This window comes from Onychomys torridus, chromosome 4 (assembly GCF_903995425.1).
Source record: "Onychomys torridus chromosome 4, mOncTor1.1, whole genome shotgun sequence".
NCBI lineage: Eukaryota > Metazoa > Chordata > Mammalia > Rodentia > Cricetidae > Onychomys > Onychomys torridus.
The window spans coordinates 94388129-94405407 of record NC_050446.1 but is presented as its reverse complement, the minus strand read 5'-3'; the positions used below and the strand labels follow the sequence as shown (position 1 = coordinate 94405407).

Genomic DNA, 17279 nt, shown 5'->3' with positions numbered 1-17279 from the left:
AGCAATCAAAATAGTTATTATCTTTATTTCTTTGTGAATTCTGTGAACTTTGCCCAATTTCCATTCCAGGTCCTAGTCTTTTTCATGTCAATAATTTGGATATTTTCCTCAAGTACACTTACCAATAACTTTTATAATTATTCTAAGTATTTTTCCAGCTAGAGGTTTGCTTTTACATTCTAATGAGAATTTGTATGTAAATGTATTTAATATTGATGATCAAATCTAGATTTATATTTTTGATATATTACTTTATGGTAAGAAGAATCCTTGCTTATAATCACTTAGGAAATAGTCACTCATTATCTTTTATTTATTTTTTCAGTATTTGTATTTATTTTTTGCATTATTTGTTTTATGAGTCCTGGGAGGGTAGAGGGCACGCATGCCAAGGTACAAGGGTGGCAATTAGAGGACAGCTTGCAGGAGTTGGTTCTCTGCTTTCAGTGTGTGAGTTCTGGGGATTAAACTCGGGTTCTCAGGCTTGGGGAAAGTTCCCTTATCCACTTCCTGAGCTATCTCAGTAGCCCCTATTTTCCTCTTAAATAGGCTTGGTTTAAAAATTTATATATTTAAGGCCAGGAATGGTGGCACAAGCCTTTAATCCCAGCACTCAGGAGATGGGGCAGACAGATCTCTGAGTTTGAGGCCAGCCTGGTCTACAAAGTGAGTTCTAGGACAGCCAAGGCTACCTAGAGAAGCTCTGTCTCAAAAACAAAACAAAACAAAACAAAAAACACATATATGTGTGTGTGTGTGTGTGTGTGTGTGTGTGTGTGTGTGTGTCTTAGTGTTATTAGGTATTTTTGTCTTTGGCCATTTTTAACACTACTATTAAATAATACTAGCTCTTACTCCTATTATGTGAGGTTTCCTCATAGGCTATTATTTAATATTAGATCTATTGAGATCTTTCTCTTTGTTATTATATTTATGAATATAATAATCCTAGCACCATACCATGTTGAAACACTTTTTAACAAATGCTAACTCCAGATCCTTCTAAGTCTCTTTATTTTTCAACAACTGTTAGTTGTCATTTTCTATTACTTGTTGAGAAGAACTTTAAAATCACATTGTTAGATGCTTCCTTGAAAAAAATCCCACAGGGATCCATTTGCATGAGAACTGTATTTTACCTAAGTGAGATTTTTGTTTCCGCTCTTCCCAAGCAGAAACTCCATGCTGCTTTGGTGGGACCTTCTCTCATCTGTCTGCAAAGGCGGCTGCTTTACTTCCCCAGCCCTCGGCAGCTCTTAGAAATCCTGTCCTCAGGTGCTCCAACTGCTGCTTTTGTACGGTGTTTCCCTCTGTTATTTATGGCCTGCTGTCACTAGTATATGAGGTAGCTGCGAAGGTTTTGTTTTCGTTCTGGCCATTTGGCTGAAGGAGTATTCTGACATCTTTTGATTAGACAGGCCTGTGTCTTCTGGATCCATAACTGTCAGTTACACTTGTGATTACGTTGTTTCCTCTTGTCTGAGGAATGAACTGAGAATGGAACATTCCTGTCAAACTTCTCATTTTAGTGATTTTGCCTTTGTTATTTCATGTAAAGGTAGAGTATTCATATCTCATGAATTAATCACATGAAGAGTTTTTTTCATTATTAATTTTTAAAGAATTTTCTTTAGCTGAGTGTGGTAGCATGCACCTTTAATCCCAGCACTCTGGAGGCAGAGGCAGGTAGATGTATGTAAGTTTGAAGACAGTCTGGTCCATTCTAGTCTAGACCATTCCAGTCCATCTCAGGTTATATAGTGAGATTCTATCTCAAAAAAATTAGATAGAGAGATAGGTAGGTAGGTAGATAAATGGATGGATGGATGGATGGATGGATGGATGGACGGACGGACAGACAGATTTTATTGGGGACAAAACAGAATATCTGTGAGTTTTAGTTAAGAACATCTGATCTTTCCTTCATACCTGTACTCTGTAGAACGATTATTAGAGAGTATTAGTATTCATAGAAAAAGAAAAGTATTCTGTAGTAAAAAAAAAACCTTTGGAAAATACTGTATTCTGCAAAGCCTTCATGAAGAATTGCAGTGCTCAAAGATCAAAGAATTCACAACCTAAGTCTGTCAGATTATAAATTACAAATCATAACATCAAAAACAAAGAATGTTCATTGTGTGATTGAATGAAAAACTAGAAAAATGAACAGTGCTTCGAGAAATTGATTTGATTCCAAGAGATTTCTCCACCCTCCTGAGAGCATGGAAGGAAGGCACAGGTGCTGGTATCATGTTGGCAGCAGTTGTCCAAAGCACAGCTCAACCCCAAGTAGTAGGAATTCCACTGAGAGCTGGAAGAGTTATCAGAGGGTAAGATTTCACCCAGCAAATTCCGGTTGTTTGCTTCAACAGGGTAATGTCCATTCCATTGCGAAGCACAGCAATTTCTAAAATAATATCACCCAAATAAGCAATACTAGTGATAATAAGGCAGGCTTCACACTTAAGACAGTTTTGCCTGGTATGGTGGCATTAACCTTTAATCCAGCACTGGGGAGGCAGAAGCAGGCAGATGTCTGTGAATTTGAGGCCAACATGATCTATATAGCAAGTTCCGGGGCGGCCAGGGCTATATATAGGAAGACCCTAAATAAAACAAAAAAGAATAATAAAACAGAAGTTTAAGGAACAAAAAAATAAATACAATGGAATTGGAAATTGAATTTATTTATTTGTTTACAGGCTGATTTGGGTATTGGGGACTAAGCCCAGGCCCTCATACATGCTAAGCGCCTGCTGTACCACTGAGCTGTTTCCCTTGGCCCAAGTGATGAAAGCTGCCTAGCTACCCATCAGTTAGGCAATGGCAAACTAAATTGATACTACCTTAGACTAGCTTCCACCATTAAGCTGAGAGTGATGGTTTATGCCTGGAATCCTAGCACCTAGGAGACTGAAACAGGAGGATTACTATGAATTAGAAACCAGCCTGAACTACAGAATTAAACTTTGTCTCAAATAAACAAAACAAAAGAAAAAGTATATATATACCCTTTAAAAATTGTGTCAAAGATTTCTTAATGGCATAGAGAAAAGTTAATGGTAAAAAAAAAAATCTATATGCAATCTCTGTAGCCCCCAAAATTAATTCTCTTTTAAAAAATGTTTTGGTAGACCAACAAGATGGCTCAGTGAAGAAGGGTGCTTGCTACCAAGGCTGATGACCTGAGTTCAATTCCCAGAACCCACACTGTGGAAGGAGAGAGCCAATTCCTGAAAGTCTTCTGGATTCCACTTACACATGTGGCACATACTCATATATAACACACATACACACACACACACATACAGTAAATAAATTAATTTTAAAATGTATTTAAAGCATAGTAATTAATTGGAACTGCACAGATGCCAGGATGTGCATGAATGTTTCTTTAAATACTTTGTTTTCATAAGCTGTGTCTATAAATTTTAGCTTCAGAATGTAATACTCAAACAACACCTCAACTATATGTAGAATATTTTTAGCATACTTAACTTATTGAATACCTGCTTAATAAGATCTTCTATCTGAACATTCTTTGTGACTCATAGAGCATTTTCCTGTAAATGTTCCCATTGGTGGCTGACTCAGCCACTCTAATCCTGATTTAACTCAGTTAACCTGTTTGACCTGTAGTTTAGTAGTTTATTCACCTATAAAATGGGGGTGAAAATAGAGCTTGCCCATAAGGTATTTACCATTTGAGACTATGTAAAGGCTTTTTATGTAAAGTCCCCAGTGTTAGGTAGAGTGTATTGCTAAACAAAATAAAGAAATGTGGAAGTAACAACCCAGAGAGAATGCATGATAAATACCCATGTGACAAAATTCACACCTGGAATTTGGGGTATTGTTAAATAATGTACCTCTTATTTTTCTTGGTTTTTAGTCATTCTTAAACCCATCTTTGAGAAAATAGTGCTTGGGTTACAGTAAACGACTTTACATTATCCTAAGGTTTTCTTTCTTCCCTTTGTCACAAATAATACTTTTCCTTTGAAGTTAATTTCCCCCTCTAGCCTAAGCAGTAAAGTTAAGGACACCATCTACATGCAGTGACCTCATCAGACCAGGACACAGAGCGGTCGGGTCTCTTGCCACCCTCCCATGTCCGCCCAACCATGTGTTATCCAAATGTCTGGACCTTTTTACGTTGATGGCTTGGCTCAAGACCTTGGAGCAATCATTCCTAGAATTGGCAGGCTTCTCTGAGAACACAGGAAAGGGAGCAAAGTGGTGCCAAGGACAGACACCAAGCCTCTAAGGCACAGGATGCCTGTGGAGTGGGCTGCTCGGCTCTGTACCATGCAGATTCTTTTCTGTAGTCTTCCTTTGCGGCCTCTTGTGTTCCTTTCAACTCTTGTTACCAGAGATAACACCTCAGAGTCCCCGGAGCTCCTGCTTTGGTAAAGCCTCTGGCCCAACCTTATGCTGGGGTCTGTGAGGTTCAAGTTTCTGTGTATGCCACTTCTCAGGGTCCACTGTACCCTCTCCTCCCAGCCGCATCCCTTCAGTGTCACTTTGGTCACGTCAGACATTTGGTACTGTGGTTGTTCTTGATTCTCTTTTTACATTGATGTGTTACTGCCTGCCCAACAGTGTGATGTATGTCTGAGTGTCAGAAGAACCCTTTTGGACAGTCTACTCAGAGGTGTGTGTCATTTGTTGATTCATGCATGTGACAGGCCCTAAAGTAACCACTGAACTGAGAGTATTCTGAGGCCCAAGGTAACATGTGGACTTTAGACTCATCCAGCAGTGAGGGGATCTTTGTGTGACCACTAGTGAGTTTGAGCAGAAAAACAAGTCAGGAGTCTACAGTAGTGTCCTCTTTGGATGGGTTAAATCAAATGATTCCCAGAGACTTTGTGAATATATATATTATATATATATTACATATATAATATGTATATATTATATCTATTATGCCCTGTAGATGCTGGTGGTCACAGAAGAGAAAAATCAGGCTCATGGATGACCCCAACAGTAGATAGGAGAGGACCCACTCCATGAATCAACCCATTGTAAATGCCTGTTATGTGAAGAAGTGTGTGAAGACCTTTGCAGTCAGGTTGCACCAACAATTCCTGCAGCTACATAAAGAGGTGGATTTTGTGACCCTCACCAACATAGAGTATATGGGAGGGTATTTAAATTTGCTCCTATACTGTGTCTTTCATTGGTACTCCTTTGATAATGAAATTGAACGTTGAGTGTGGACATTTTTAGTACCTGTGGGAGAGTACCACTGGACATTTTCATATCCTAAGAAAGTGGCACAGTAATCCTCCCTAGTTCTTATCTGTGTTTGGGACCCAGAGCCGGAATGCTTTACCAAGGTCACAGTTGAGGGCACCCTATACTTCAAAGTAGTTCATATTTGCAGCTGTCTTAAAAATAAGCACTTGTTAATTTTTGGCCTGGCAGGGTTGCTGCTGGGGAAATTGGCTTCTATAACTGTAGAAACTTGGAAGTCAGAAACACCTGCTCTCCTTTAAACAAGTTTGTCAGTGGTGTTTTCCTTTAAACTCCTACTTAATTCCGAAGGTCATGAGATTTGCTGTGATTTCAAGTAAGTGAAACATCTGACATCAACAGCCCTTCCACTGAGTTGTCCCACTCTGCAGCATCTCTGTGTTCCCACCTGAGGTCCTTTCTCAGGAGCACTGATGTGAGACCTGGAGGTCTCTCCTCCCCAGGCCTGGTGAAGGCACTGAGAAGGGGTTACATTCTAAGGAGGCATGCAAGATAGAACTCAGCTGAGTTCCCCCTCCCCAAAGCTGCTGGGACAGCTCCTGTCTTTTCTTCAGTTTTACTGGGATGTGTGAAACCCCAGTAAACATTGCCTTCAAGTGTCGGAATGTGCTTGGACGTGACCCTTTTGTGAGTTGGAAACTGTGTGCAACCAGGAATCCTGCAGCCCTGGCAGCTGTTGGCTCAAGCTTTGCCCTCTGTGCAGTTGTCTGTCATCCTCTGTCCCCCTCTCTACCTGCCTAGCCCCTGTCCCCCTCTCTACCTGCCTAGCCTCTGTCCCCCTCTCTCCCTGCCTAGCCCCTGTCCCCCTCTCTCCCTGCCCAGCCTCAGTCCCCCTCTCTCCCTGCCTAGCCCCTGTCCCCCTCTCTCCCTCCCTGTCCTCAGTCCCCCTCTCTCCCTCCCTGTCCTCAGTCCCCCTCTCTCCCTGCCTGTCCTCTGCCCCCCTCTCTCCCTGACTAGTCCTCAGTCCCCTCTCTTTCTCCCTGCCTGTCCTCAGCCAGGCTGAGGCTGTGGAAGTCAGACTAGACCTTGCCGAGGTAGAGCCTGGCTCTCAGTTCTAGCTTAGCTGTTGAATGAACAGACTTGAAGTTCCAGAAGAGCTGTGTTAACATGCTCTGCCAGGTGTGTGAAATACACACTGTCTCACAGTGAAGTCATCTCACTGCAGCTCTTGTCTGTCTGATTTGTGTGGAATTTTGTAAGAATTAAACCAATTGAACATTTCTGCTCCAAAGGCTGTTGACTGTGCTATTAGGCACAATAAGGCTTTGACTGCAAAGGAGTTTACTATTTTGAAAAAAATTAAATATGGACACATTTTGAATCAATAATATGTTCTTGCTTCAGCTTTTTTTCTAGGAGAATGAGGCAATGTGCCTCATGTCCTTGGGGAGACTAGGGGATTGTGTGGGAGGACAGCCTGGTGAGCCCCTTTCCCTAACATTGAAGAAAGTAGAAAGTCCTTCCTCCCAGCACCATATCCTGGAGCGAGGGTCCTGAATGTTTCTGCCTGTCTGAGAAAGGCAGCAGTGCCTCACCAAGTTTAAAGCTCTGGAGACGGCACACACCGAGAGTCTGACTGCTTGCATTCTGTCTTCACTCACTCACTGTGTAACTTAGGCAAGTTGCTTGGCCTCTCGGGTAATCTGTTTTCCTACCTGTAATAATGAGATAGTGTTATCACTCACTTGAAAGTGTTGTAGGAACTAAATGAAACAGTTTATGCATAAGGCACAATGAATACGTAAGGTATAGTGCATGCATAAGGCACAGTGCATGCATATAGAACATCAGTGCATGCAAACAGTACATGCATAAGGTTTGGTGCATATATAGGGCACAATACATGCATATGGCATGGTGCATATATAAGGCTTTATGTTTTCAGTAAATGCTGGGAGTTATTAACCAGATTTTTTTTTCATGATTAGTCTCAACTTATAGGACATCTTAAAACAATGCTTCTATTCTGGGTTTCAGCAACTTCACAGAAATATAAAAACTTTGGGTAAAGTTAAAAGTGCCAGTGACATTAAAAAAAAAAGGTTTAGAGTAAAGCCTACAAATATTGTTAACTAATTCTTACTTTGTTTATATAAGAAATAAGTTTCACTTCTCCTCATAATGATGGCAAAACTGTGTTTGACATCTGACATTCAGTTCTTTCTCTCTGTCCCCAGAAATAGTCACAGGTTACATTTGACTAGTCAAGATGTATAGAAACAAAGATGGTTTACTGTTGGAGTGGGGAGCTGCAGAAACTCAGGTAGTCTCTTCCCTTGACCCTGGGTCATTCCCAAGACATCTGATGTACCATGATGGCTTCTTACACAAGGTGCCTGGGAATCTTAGAGAAGGTGCTCCACATGCAGACCAGGGACACTTTTCTAGGCCGGGAGTGAGTTCAGCAGTTGTCCAGAATGCGTAAGAACGGTGAGGTAACTGGGTAATGCCAAAGGTGGCACCTATTATGTCAGTGGGACCTAGATGTCTACTTTTGTTTTTTGGGTTGTTTTGTTTTTTTGAGACAGGGTACCATCAAATTTAGATTGGCTCAAACTTGTATGTAGTGGAAAATGATCTTGAACTCCTGATCCTCCAATATTTTAATAATTGCATCTGAGTTGGGTAACCCAGGGGCAGCTTTTGGCTTCTTGTTTGTGCCATCATGCTAAGCTTTTCCTTTCCTTTTCCAGATACTTACTGGAGCAAGATTTCCCCGGCATGAGAATTGGCCCGGAGCCGACCACAGATTCCTTCATTGCTGTGATGTATGGGGAGACCGAGGGAAGCACTCCTGGGAATGCTTTAGTTGTGGATCCCAAAAAGCCATTCCGAAAGCTTAGTCGCTTTGGAAATGCTTTCCTGAACAGGTAAGGACCAGCAGGCTATAATCTTTGATTAGGTTGTTTAAACTTTTCTTCAAATTATTGCCTATCACTTATAGAGTCAAACAGAAGGACAGAACATGTGTTCTGAAAGAGGAAAGTGTGTATGGGGTCAATCAATCATATTCTAAGACTGTCAGATGACACAATTACTTGCATCTGTTCTGAGTGACTTCCCTGGGTATAGCTAAGGCCCAAAATGGACATTATAGCTGCCCAGTATGAGGGCAAACGTCTAATAATGTGGTTTGCACAGGAATAGTTCAGGTTGCCCAGGTCCTGTCACTAGCAATGTTAAGTAGCAGTGGGACAGCCACTTCTCAGGTATGGCACCCAGGGCTTCCCACACTCCAGAAACATAACCCAGAGAAGACCAACATCCAGATTTGGTCTTTTGATTCAGGATAGGTTGCCTTACCTTCCTGAATGTTCCTCTGATTTTTCATTCCTATGCTTGAGCTACTTCCTTATTCCCTGGAGCAGAGCAAGGCTGAATGAAATAGGGTGAAAACAAAAAGTTAGCTTATCTACGTGGCCATTATTTTTCTAGATAGAGATGAGTGTGGATTGCTCTGCCTGGATTGGAAGTGTGTTTTGCCCCGTTGTCTTTCAGTAGACTTCCCAGTACAGCTGAGGTGTTGGGGGCCTGGGGAGAACACATGGCAGTTTGCTGCTGCAGCTCTGCAGTAGGATGAGATCCACTGACCTTCTTTTCTGCTTCACTGTGTTTCTCCCTCTTTCCTTCCTCCCTCCCTCCTCCCCATCACTCCTTCTCCCCTCCCCCAACTATTTTTCTTCCAGTTTTATTTTTTAATTATTTTATTTATTTCTTTTAGTTCTAATATATATGAACATGCAAATCTTTTCTTTTTGTATCTAGCTTTTTTTCACTTAACATGATACTCTGGTTCCGTTTTGCTACCAATAACGGATTTTATTTAATGGTCAAATAACACTCCATTTGTATATATATATATCAATCACATCACATTTTCTTTCTTCTCATTTGTTCTGGAGCTAGGGATTGAGTGTAGGGCTTCCCATGTGCTCTACCTCTGAGCTGTATACCCCAGTCCTCTTTATTTTTCCCCAGGGGGTGGGGAGTGGCGATGGAGTGCTGGGGAGATGTTGCCTAGGCTAGCCTTAAACTCACTCTGTAGACCAGGCAGGCCTTGAACTTGAAGTCGTTGTGCCTCTGTCTTCTAGTAGCTGAAACTGCAGCAGTACCACAGGCCTAATTACCATATTTTCTTATCCCATTCTTTGTTGGTGGGCACCTGAGCTGCTTTCATGTCTTAGCTCTTATGAATAGTGCCACAATAAACCTGGCTGTGCAAGTATCTCGTGTGTACCCAGTTTCATTTTCTTCAGATATATTATATACACAGGAATGGGATAGCTGGGTGATAGGTAGTTCTTAGTTATTTGAGGATACTATATGTTTTCTGTAGTGGTTACCCCACCTGACATTCACCACAGTGTATAAAGATTCCTTTCTCCTCCACATCATCCCCAGCATTTTTAAATAATATCCTTTCTAACTGGGGTGAGGAAGGAACTCATCATAGTTTTGCTTTTTATTTCCCTAATGGTTAATGACACTGAGCATTTTTTCATGTGTTTAACTGACATTTTTATTTCTTTTGAGGTCATTTGGCCATTTTTTTAAATTGGATTCCTGGTTCTTTGGGAGTTATTGTCTTTAATTTTGAGTTTGTTCTATAGTCTGGGCATCAATACCCTGACAAATATTTTCCCATTATATTATATAGGTTGGTTTTTCACTCTGTTGATTGTTTCCTTTGCTGTGCAGAGGCTTTTTAGTTGGAGGTAATGCTATTTGTCAATTCCTATTTTTGTTTTTCTGTGCTTTTAGCCTTATTTGGACGATTAAGTTCATGGTTGGGACAGTTAATATTGTTAAAATGTGTCTGTTTTCTTTTTAAACCCTTTCCTCTTCTTTCCTGCCACTCCTCCACACTCCTCTTTTTCCTCTTTTCTGAGTGTGGCTTTAAAGAAGGGGAGCCGGCCTTCAGCTAGCAGTGGAGACCAACTGCAGCCTGCTTAGGAAGAGCAAGTGGGCCTGGCACTGAGGCTCAGCAGGAGACTTGAGCAGCACTTCTCCTTTCTAGATGTTTCTAAAAATAAGATCAGCCCTTCCCTCTGCCTGCTGCCTGTCCAGAGCCTGCGAGGCTCCATTCATGAGGACTCTGGAGTGAACACTTGTCCAGGGGCTGTGCTGAGAGGAGCCCAGCAGCCTCCCAGTTCCGTCTATGAGCAGCTTCCTCCTTTAAAAGCTCTCAGACGCTGCTGTTGCGACCCAACATCTGAGGGGCAGCAAGAAAAGTGGGTGGGTTAGGCAGAAGTGTGCAGGTGATGTAGATGGAGAAGTTCGTTCTTGTTGCTACCGGTGACTTACAGAACACTGTCCAGATGACCTCCCCTGCAGATCCTCTTCTTCAGGAGGGACTTGTGTCTTAACTCCAGAGCTGCGATGGGTGGCAGCTTTTCCCTGTGCAGAAAATAGTTAAACCCAGGAGAAGAACCCAAGGTCTTGAGGGTCTCAGGACAAAATGAATGAACCAAGTCCAAGGAATTGGGACAACACACACACACACACACACACACACACACACACACACACACAATCAGGCGCTTTCTGGGAGCTCAGTATGTAAGGCAAGCAACTACTAGATTTGTTCTAGCACTGATCTATCTAGAGGCCCAGGCATAGTACCCTTCCTCCTGGAAGGTTGCTATAGAATCTTAACATTCATTACTCTTGCCTTTTCTTTTGTGGTGGTTGTTGTCATCATCATCATCATCATCATCATCATCATCATAATCATCATCCTGACAGGCCTTTAAAGAGAAATTCTCATTTAGTGAAGTGCATACTTTTAAGAGAATATGCAGGAAGAATGATTATTTGTCTTACTTTGTCAAATAACTTACTTTCCTAAAATAACAATTTGTTTTTAAACTCAAACTTGGAGCAGATGAACATGGAAGAAAAGTATAGAGGAAAGATTTTGAATGGCAAGGTTCACTATCCTAGAATTTAAAATGTGCTGAAAATAATCCATGCATTATACAAATTGAGTACTAATTGAGTCCAGGATAATAGAAGAACAAAAAAAAACCTATATAGCATGTGTTCAGCACTGCCCCAAACTTTACTTGTATATGCAACATGGAAAGCTGAGATATGTTAATTTTAAGTCCTCATGAAGATGCATTGTATGGCTGCTATCATTATCCCCAAGCAGTGATGAGGAACTGATGAACAGCAAGGGTCAGATAATATCTTTGGTGTCACTCAGCCTAGTGGCAGTGTTGTGATTGGAACCCAGATCATCTGGCCTCAGTCCTGGAAACCACAGTGCTGAGCTTCCCAATGGTGCAATGTTTAAACTCTGCCTACTACAACCCCCATTTAACTATAAAATAGCCCGGAAGTGAAGACAATGGAGAAGATACTATCTACCAAGGTATAGTTCACATAATTTTATCAGTGCTATGCTTGTGGGATTAATAGAGAATAAAGTGGCTGTAACGAGTCTTTTTCTGTCCTACCAGCCAGTTCTCAAATAATGACACAGAGACTTTTTATTAATTATGAAAGCTCAGCCTATAGCTTAGGCTTGTTTCTAACTAGCTCTTATAACTTAAATTAACCCATTTATATTAATCTATTGTCTATCATGTGACATTACCTCCCTTCCATCTTGCACTTCCTGTTTCCTCTCTGTGTCTCCTGGCATCTTCTGCGTGTCTAGATCCTTTCTATCCCTGGAAATCCCACTTATAACTTCTGCCTAGCTATTGGCTGTTCAGCTTTTTATTACACCAATCACAGCAATATATCTTCACACAGTGTACAAATATCCTACAACAAATGGCCAGTTCACAAATAAGAAAGCTAAAAGCAAAGAAGTGATTTGCTGAAAAAAAGGTGATCAGGAAGAAGCAGAATTCAGGTTCCCCTCTTCGTACCATTTTCCACCCTGTGCCCCAACAATGAGGAATGTCTATCCTTCAAGCCATCCTGGTGGCTGTGCCTGTGTGAGGCTCACAAGTACAGGATGTGCCTCATGGAAATCCACAATGCTGATAACCCAGTTAAGTGGTGTCTGCATGACAAGGCAGCTGCCTCACACAGTACATAAGAAAGAGTATTAGTTAGGGTAGGGCATTTGTGTGTGTGTGTGTGCGTGCAAGTGCACACGATTACAGTGATTATAGCAGCCCTCTGGGATACAGCAGGGTTAGTGCCAAAGGCGAGAACTCTTAGCATGACACATTTTCTGGAAACTAGGTCAAAACGTAATAGGAAGGAAAACCAGTTGTTTTCTGGGTAGAACTTTCTCCCTAGGTCCTGATGACTTCAGCCACTGCTCCCCAGGGTATCTTTAAGAGTTAAATATCTCACAGGGTGCTTCAAGTCAGGTGATGCCTGGAGGATGAAACCAACTTCCCCATTAAGCAAACCTTGGGGACCTGAGTCCCCTAGGTTGACTAAAGGATCAGTGGCACATTTCAAAGAATGGAGATGAATTCCTGAAAAGACAGGTTTGAATTAGGAAACAGCATACTTGAACAGCACAGAGGGGAATTAAGTTTAGAACAAAAAAGAGCTTGATGGAAATGAGGCTTTAAAAATTGGCCCACATCAAGTTCTCTCCGCCAAGCCGCTTTATCTGAGAGGAGTCCCACAGCACCCTGTTTGGGAGCATGAGTTGATATTCCAACATGTATCAGGAGGCAGTTGACTTCACAGAGAAGGAACAGACACTGCCCACAGCACCCTACATGTGAGTCCTGAAAGACACCAATGTCTTCAGTCAGATCAGAAGCATCAGGGATTGGGGCCTGACATTTTCCTCTAGCAGTCTGCGTATAAATTAAATGCTGTGAGTTTCCCTCAGTGTACTTTTCTAAAAATAGCAGTATTTTTAATACAGATAGCCTCAGATACTGTTTTTAGTTTTAACATCGAGTATAATTTTAAATAACTGTTTTTCACAAAAGAAATTCATTTATTTTACACTCTCTTTCTTTCTCTCTCCCATGCATTTGCTCATAATTCCTTAGGTTTTTCCCATTAATCTTTCACTTTAGGACTTGAGGTGATTCTGGGTCACAAACCATTGTTCCTTTGTTTTTGTTGTTGTTGTTGAGAAAAAGATCGCACTATGTATCTCTGTCTGGCCTTGTACTCCCTTTGTAGACCAGGCTGGCCTTGAACTCAGAGATCTACCTGCTTCTGCCTCCTGAGTGCTGGGATTAAAAATGAGTGCTACCATGCCCAGCTACAATCTATTGGGGTTTTTGTTGTTGTTGTTGTTGTTTGTTTAGAGTTTTTTGTTTGTTTTGGGGTTTTTCGAGACAGGGTTTTTCTGTGTAGTCTTGGCTATCCTGGAACTTGCTCTGTAGACCAGGCTGGCCTCAAACTCAGTGGTCCACCTGTCTCTGCCTCCCACTGCTAAGATTAAAGACCACCACCTCCCGGCTTGTTTTTGGGTTCTTGTTGTTTTGTTTTGTTTTATATATGTGGATGTTTTTCCTGTACGTGTGTTTGTGTACCACATTCGTGCCTGGTGCTGGCAGAGTCCAGAAGAGGTCTGCAGATCCCCTGGAACTGGAGCTATAGCCACCATATGGGTTCTGGGATTTAAACTTAAGTCCTTTGGAAGAGCAGCTAGAGCTCTTAACCACCAAGCCATCTCTACAGATCCCAAACCATTGTTCCTGATTGACAGCTGCCTGTATGATTTTGCTTCTGCCATTTCAGAAAATGCACCTTTTCCCCTTGGTTTGGGCAGATTCTTCTAGACTGGAACACTGCTTCTGGCTTTCCTCCATAGCAGCTGAGAGAAGGGCATTTATGTAGTCTAGATGTGAACATCACTTCTTCCTGGCACCAGAAAGTTAGATCAACCATTTATAGTGGAGCTGTGTCATATTTAGTTGCCTCTGTCTTTTGGTAGATTTTCTGTTTACATCATATAATCTCTGGGTTTGCAATCATTAGTAAAGCAGGCAAGATCAAAGGAAGATTTTGAAACTGCTCTGTGCTCTCTTCCTATTGTGATTTGAGCTGATGACAAACCTGGTTGAGCTGCATAGAGAGGCTTAGAGACCTATGCAAGTGAGATTGCTCAGTCCACATCTCCTGTCTGTTATTCACCACTACCTAACCCTCCATACCATTAGGTAAAACACCGGCTGACACGGAAGCTCCAGGGCAGTGGTACATCAGTCCTTTGTTTCAGGACATTACTCTGAGTGTGGTGATTCCCGTGTGTGCCATGATAGTAATAGCCATGTGGTTAAGTCGCACCCAGGACTGCCAGCTTCCATCTCAGCTCTGTCACTTGTCACCAGTGGGCTATGACAAGTGAGAGCATGTGGCCCTTCCAAGCCCCAGTCTGCCCTTTTATAAGGCCTCTCAGATTGCAGTAAAGATTTAATTCATGAGCACATAAAGTAGAGCAGGCCTGGCACATGGTCAGGGGCGGGTCAATGCTGGTGTTATTATCACAGTTACTACAAACCTTATTGTTCCATTGAAAAATCAAAATCAGTATTAAGGTGCTGTCCAATTCTTTTACAAGTTTAGTTTTTTTGTTTTGTTTTGTGCTTTGAAAAAACAAATGGAGAGTCACATGTAGCCAAAGATAATTCTATCTCCTGATTTTCCCCATTCTACCTCCCAGGTCTCCCAGGTGCTTGAATTACAGGTGTGAATCACAATGCTCAGCCCACCAATTTAGTTTTTTAATTCTTAAAATATATATTTATCAGGAGAGGGTTGGCCATACTTGCTACTGTGGAGGTCACTGAGCAACCTGTGGGAATCAGTTTTCTTTCTTTTTTTTTTTTTTTTTTTTGGTTTTTCGAGACAGGGTTTCTCTGTGTAGTTTTGGTGCCTGTCCTGAAGCTCACTCTGTAGACCAGGCTGGCCTTGAACTCACAGAGATCCGCCTGGCTCTGCCTCCCGAGTGCCGGGATTAAAGGGGTTCAATACCACCGCCCAGCTAGTTTTCTTTTTCTACCATGTAGGTCTTGAGGATTGAACTCAGGTCATCAGAAATGACTGCAAGCACCTTTACCCACTGAGCCATCTTGCCAGCCCAAATTTATTTTTTCAACATTAATCATTAACCTAGAATTTTAGCTTTTGGAGGCAATTCTAAGTAACCTAATTCTAAGTGAACCTTCCCTCTTTATGTTCCTGTGAGGCAGAACCGGTGACATGCTTGAGACCTTATGATCTCTTTACTTCCTCCTCTGCCCCTTCGCTACCCTTGACTTTCCCCAGACATGGAGTTGGGGGTCCAGTGAAGGATCTTGATTGTTTCATTCTTTTCCCTTGGGAAACAAAATTCATCTGGTCAGTGGGAGGGACCTGTGGGAGCTGAGAGAGACCCTGGATCTCTGCAGTAAGCCTGTCTTCTGTGTGAAATAGAGAAGGCCAGGTGTCTATGCTGATTTAGCCACTCCAGGAAGGAGGGAAATCCATCTGGAAATGTTCCATCAGAGACCTGCAGCTGGGGACTGGCAGGCCTGCCCTGCTGTGAGGGGCATGACAAATCTTGCCTTTCACATTCCTTTCTCGGGGTGGAAGGGTAAGTGGAGATTGCCATCAGGATGTTAGGGTCCTGATTACAGTAGAATGTGGTTTTAGGAACATGCCCACAGTGTAGTCCTAACCTTGCAGTACCTGCTGTGGCACCCTAAGGGCCCAGTGCCTGTTTGTACTCTTTGCCCTCCTGCCCTGCCACACCCCTTAGAGTTTCTCTGATGGAATGGAGTCTGGTCCTGCACACACGGCCTCCCTCAGCAGCCCCTCCTCTGGTCCCCCTGGAGCCCGGCTAGTCTCCTTATTTGGGCCAGTTGTCCTTGCTGCTCTATAAAGACAGCTCAGCAGCACTGTGTCGTCTCTGTGGCTCACACACCTGACCCGGGAGCTGTTGACATGCTCTTGCTGGACATTCCAGGAGTGAGCACTGTAGGAATTTTAAGTCTTTCTGTTAGCCTCACACTAAAATCTAGGGGTTTTGTGTTTTGGAAAAACTGATGCTGAGTGTGAGCTTGTGGTTTTGGAGAAGTATCAGCCTCCCTGTGGGAACAGTTTGTGTAAAATAGTTTCACAGAGGTACAGCCATTGCCACCTGTGTCAGGATAGACTGACAAGAAATGGTACACTGAGCTGTGCTCAGAATTCTGTTTCTCCCTCAGTTCTAAAGAGCAGAATACTAAAGTCAAGTTCTGTCTGGGAACTTAGCAAATGGTGTTGGTGTTGGTGGCCCCTGTGTATTCTGCTCACATACCTGCTCTGCTCATATTGGGCAGTTAGACTTAGGGTACAAGAGAGACCAGAGGAAAAGGTCAATGAAAGGTTTCTCTTACATGTATTTGGCTTTATTTTGTATATTATGGAGATTTCACCTTTATGCACTGAATTCTGCTCATCTGACTTGGGAGGTACTGGCTTGTCTCCTGCAGCCACACATTATAAGACCTCACGATGTCATAACTAATCCGTGTTTCAGAGAGCTGCCTTTCCTCCACCTCCTGGGCTGATGGGTAAATACAGGAAAAAAATGTGTGACTACCTAGTCCAGAGCCCCTTAAAGGACAGTTCTCCTGAATGTCAGTGATTGCACCTTGGGCCTGGGTGCTCTTCCCTGCCCACAGGGCTGCTCCAACCACAGCTGTGGAGGCTGTGAGGCCCCCTTGTCCCGCATTCCAGCATACTTACTTTCTGAGTAATCCCCACCATTCCACTGAATGGAAGAATTGAGCTGTTCCCAAGTGTTTCCAAGCCTCTGCCCACACAGATACTGAAGCTAGGCGCTTTTAAAACAGGAAGAGGAGAGGCACTGTTTCCCCTTTAAAACATACACAAGCCTAACAAAGATCCAGACCAGGCTCTTGGCCTGGGGTGGAAGTAGCAAAGTGCTTCCTGCTATTACTCATTGGTTCACAATGGGAGAGCTCCCAAGGACACGTCAGATTTTAGTTTAGTTGTCTCCTTTTACATATAAGGAAGCGGGCCTTTGTCTAAGGGCTAGTAGAAGTTTACTGACAAAGCTGAACAGACTCTGAGCCCAAGTCTGCTAGAGCACA

The 17279-nt window shown here is 42.5% G+C and overlaps 1 protein-coding gene across 1 annotated transcript in view; it reads left to right on the top strand.

Moving 5' to 3' along the window:
• The window catches only part of Ehd4 (EH domain containing 4), a 71930-nt gene that overhangs the window by 8245 nt on the left and 46406 nt on the right, over positions 1 to 17279 (top strand). The window contains exon 2 of the mRNA XM_036184480.1: positions 7953 to 8129. Within this exon, the coding sequence (XP_036040373.1) occupies positions 7953 to 8129 (177 nt within the window). The remainder of the gene's footprint in view (positions 1 to 7952; positions 8130 to 17279) is intronic.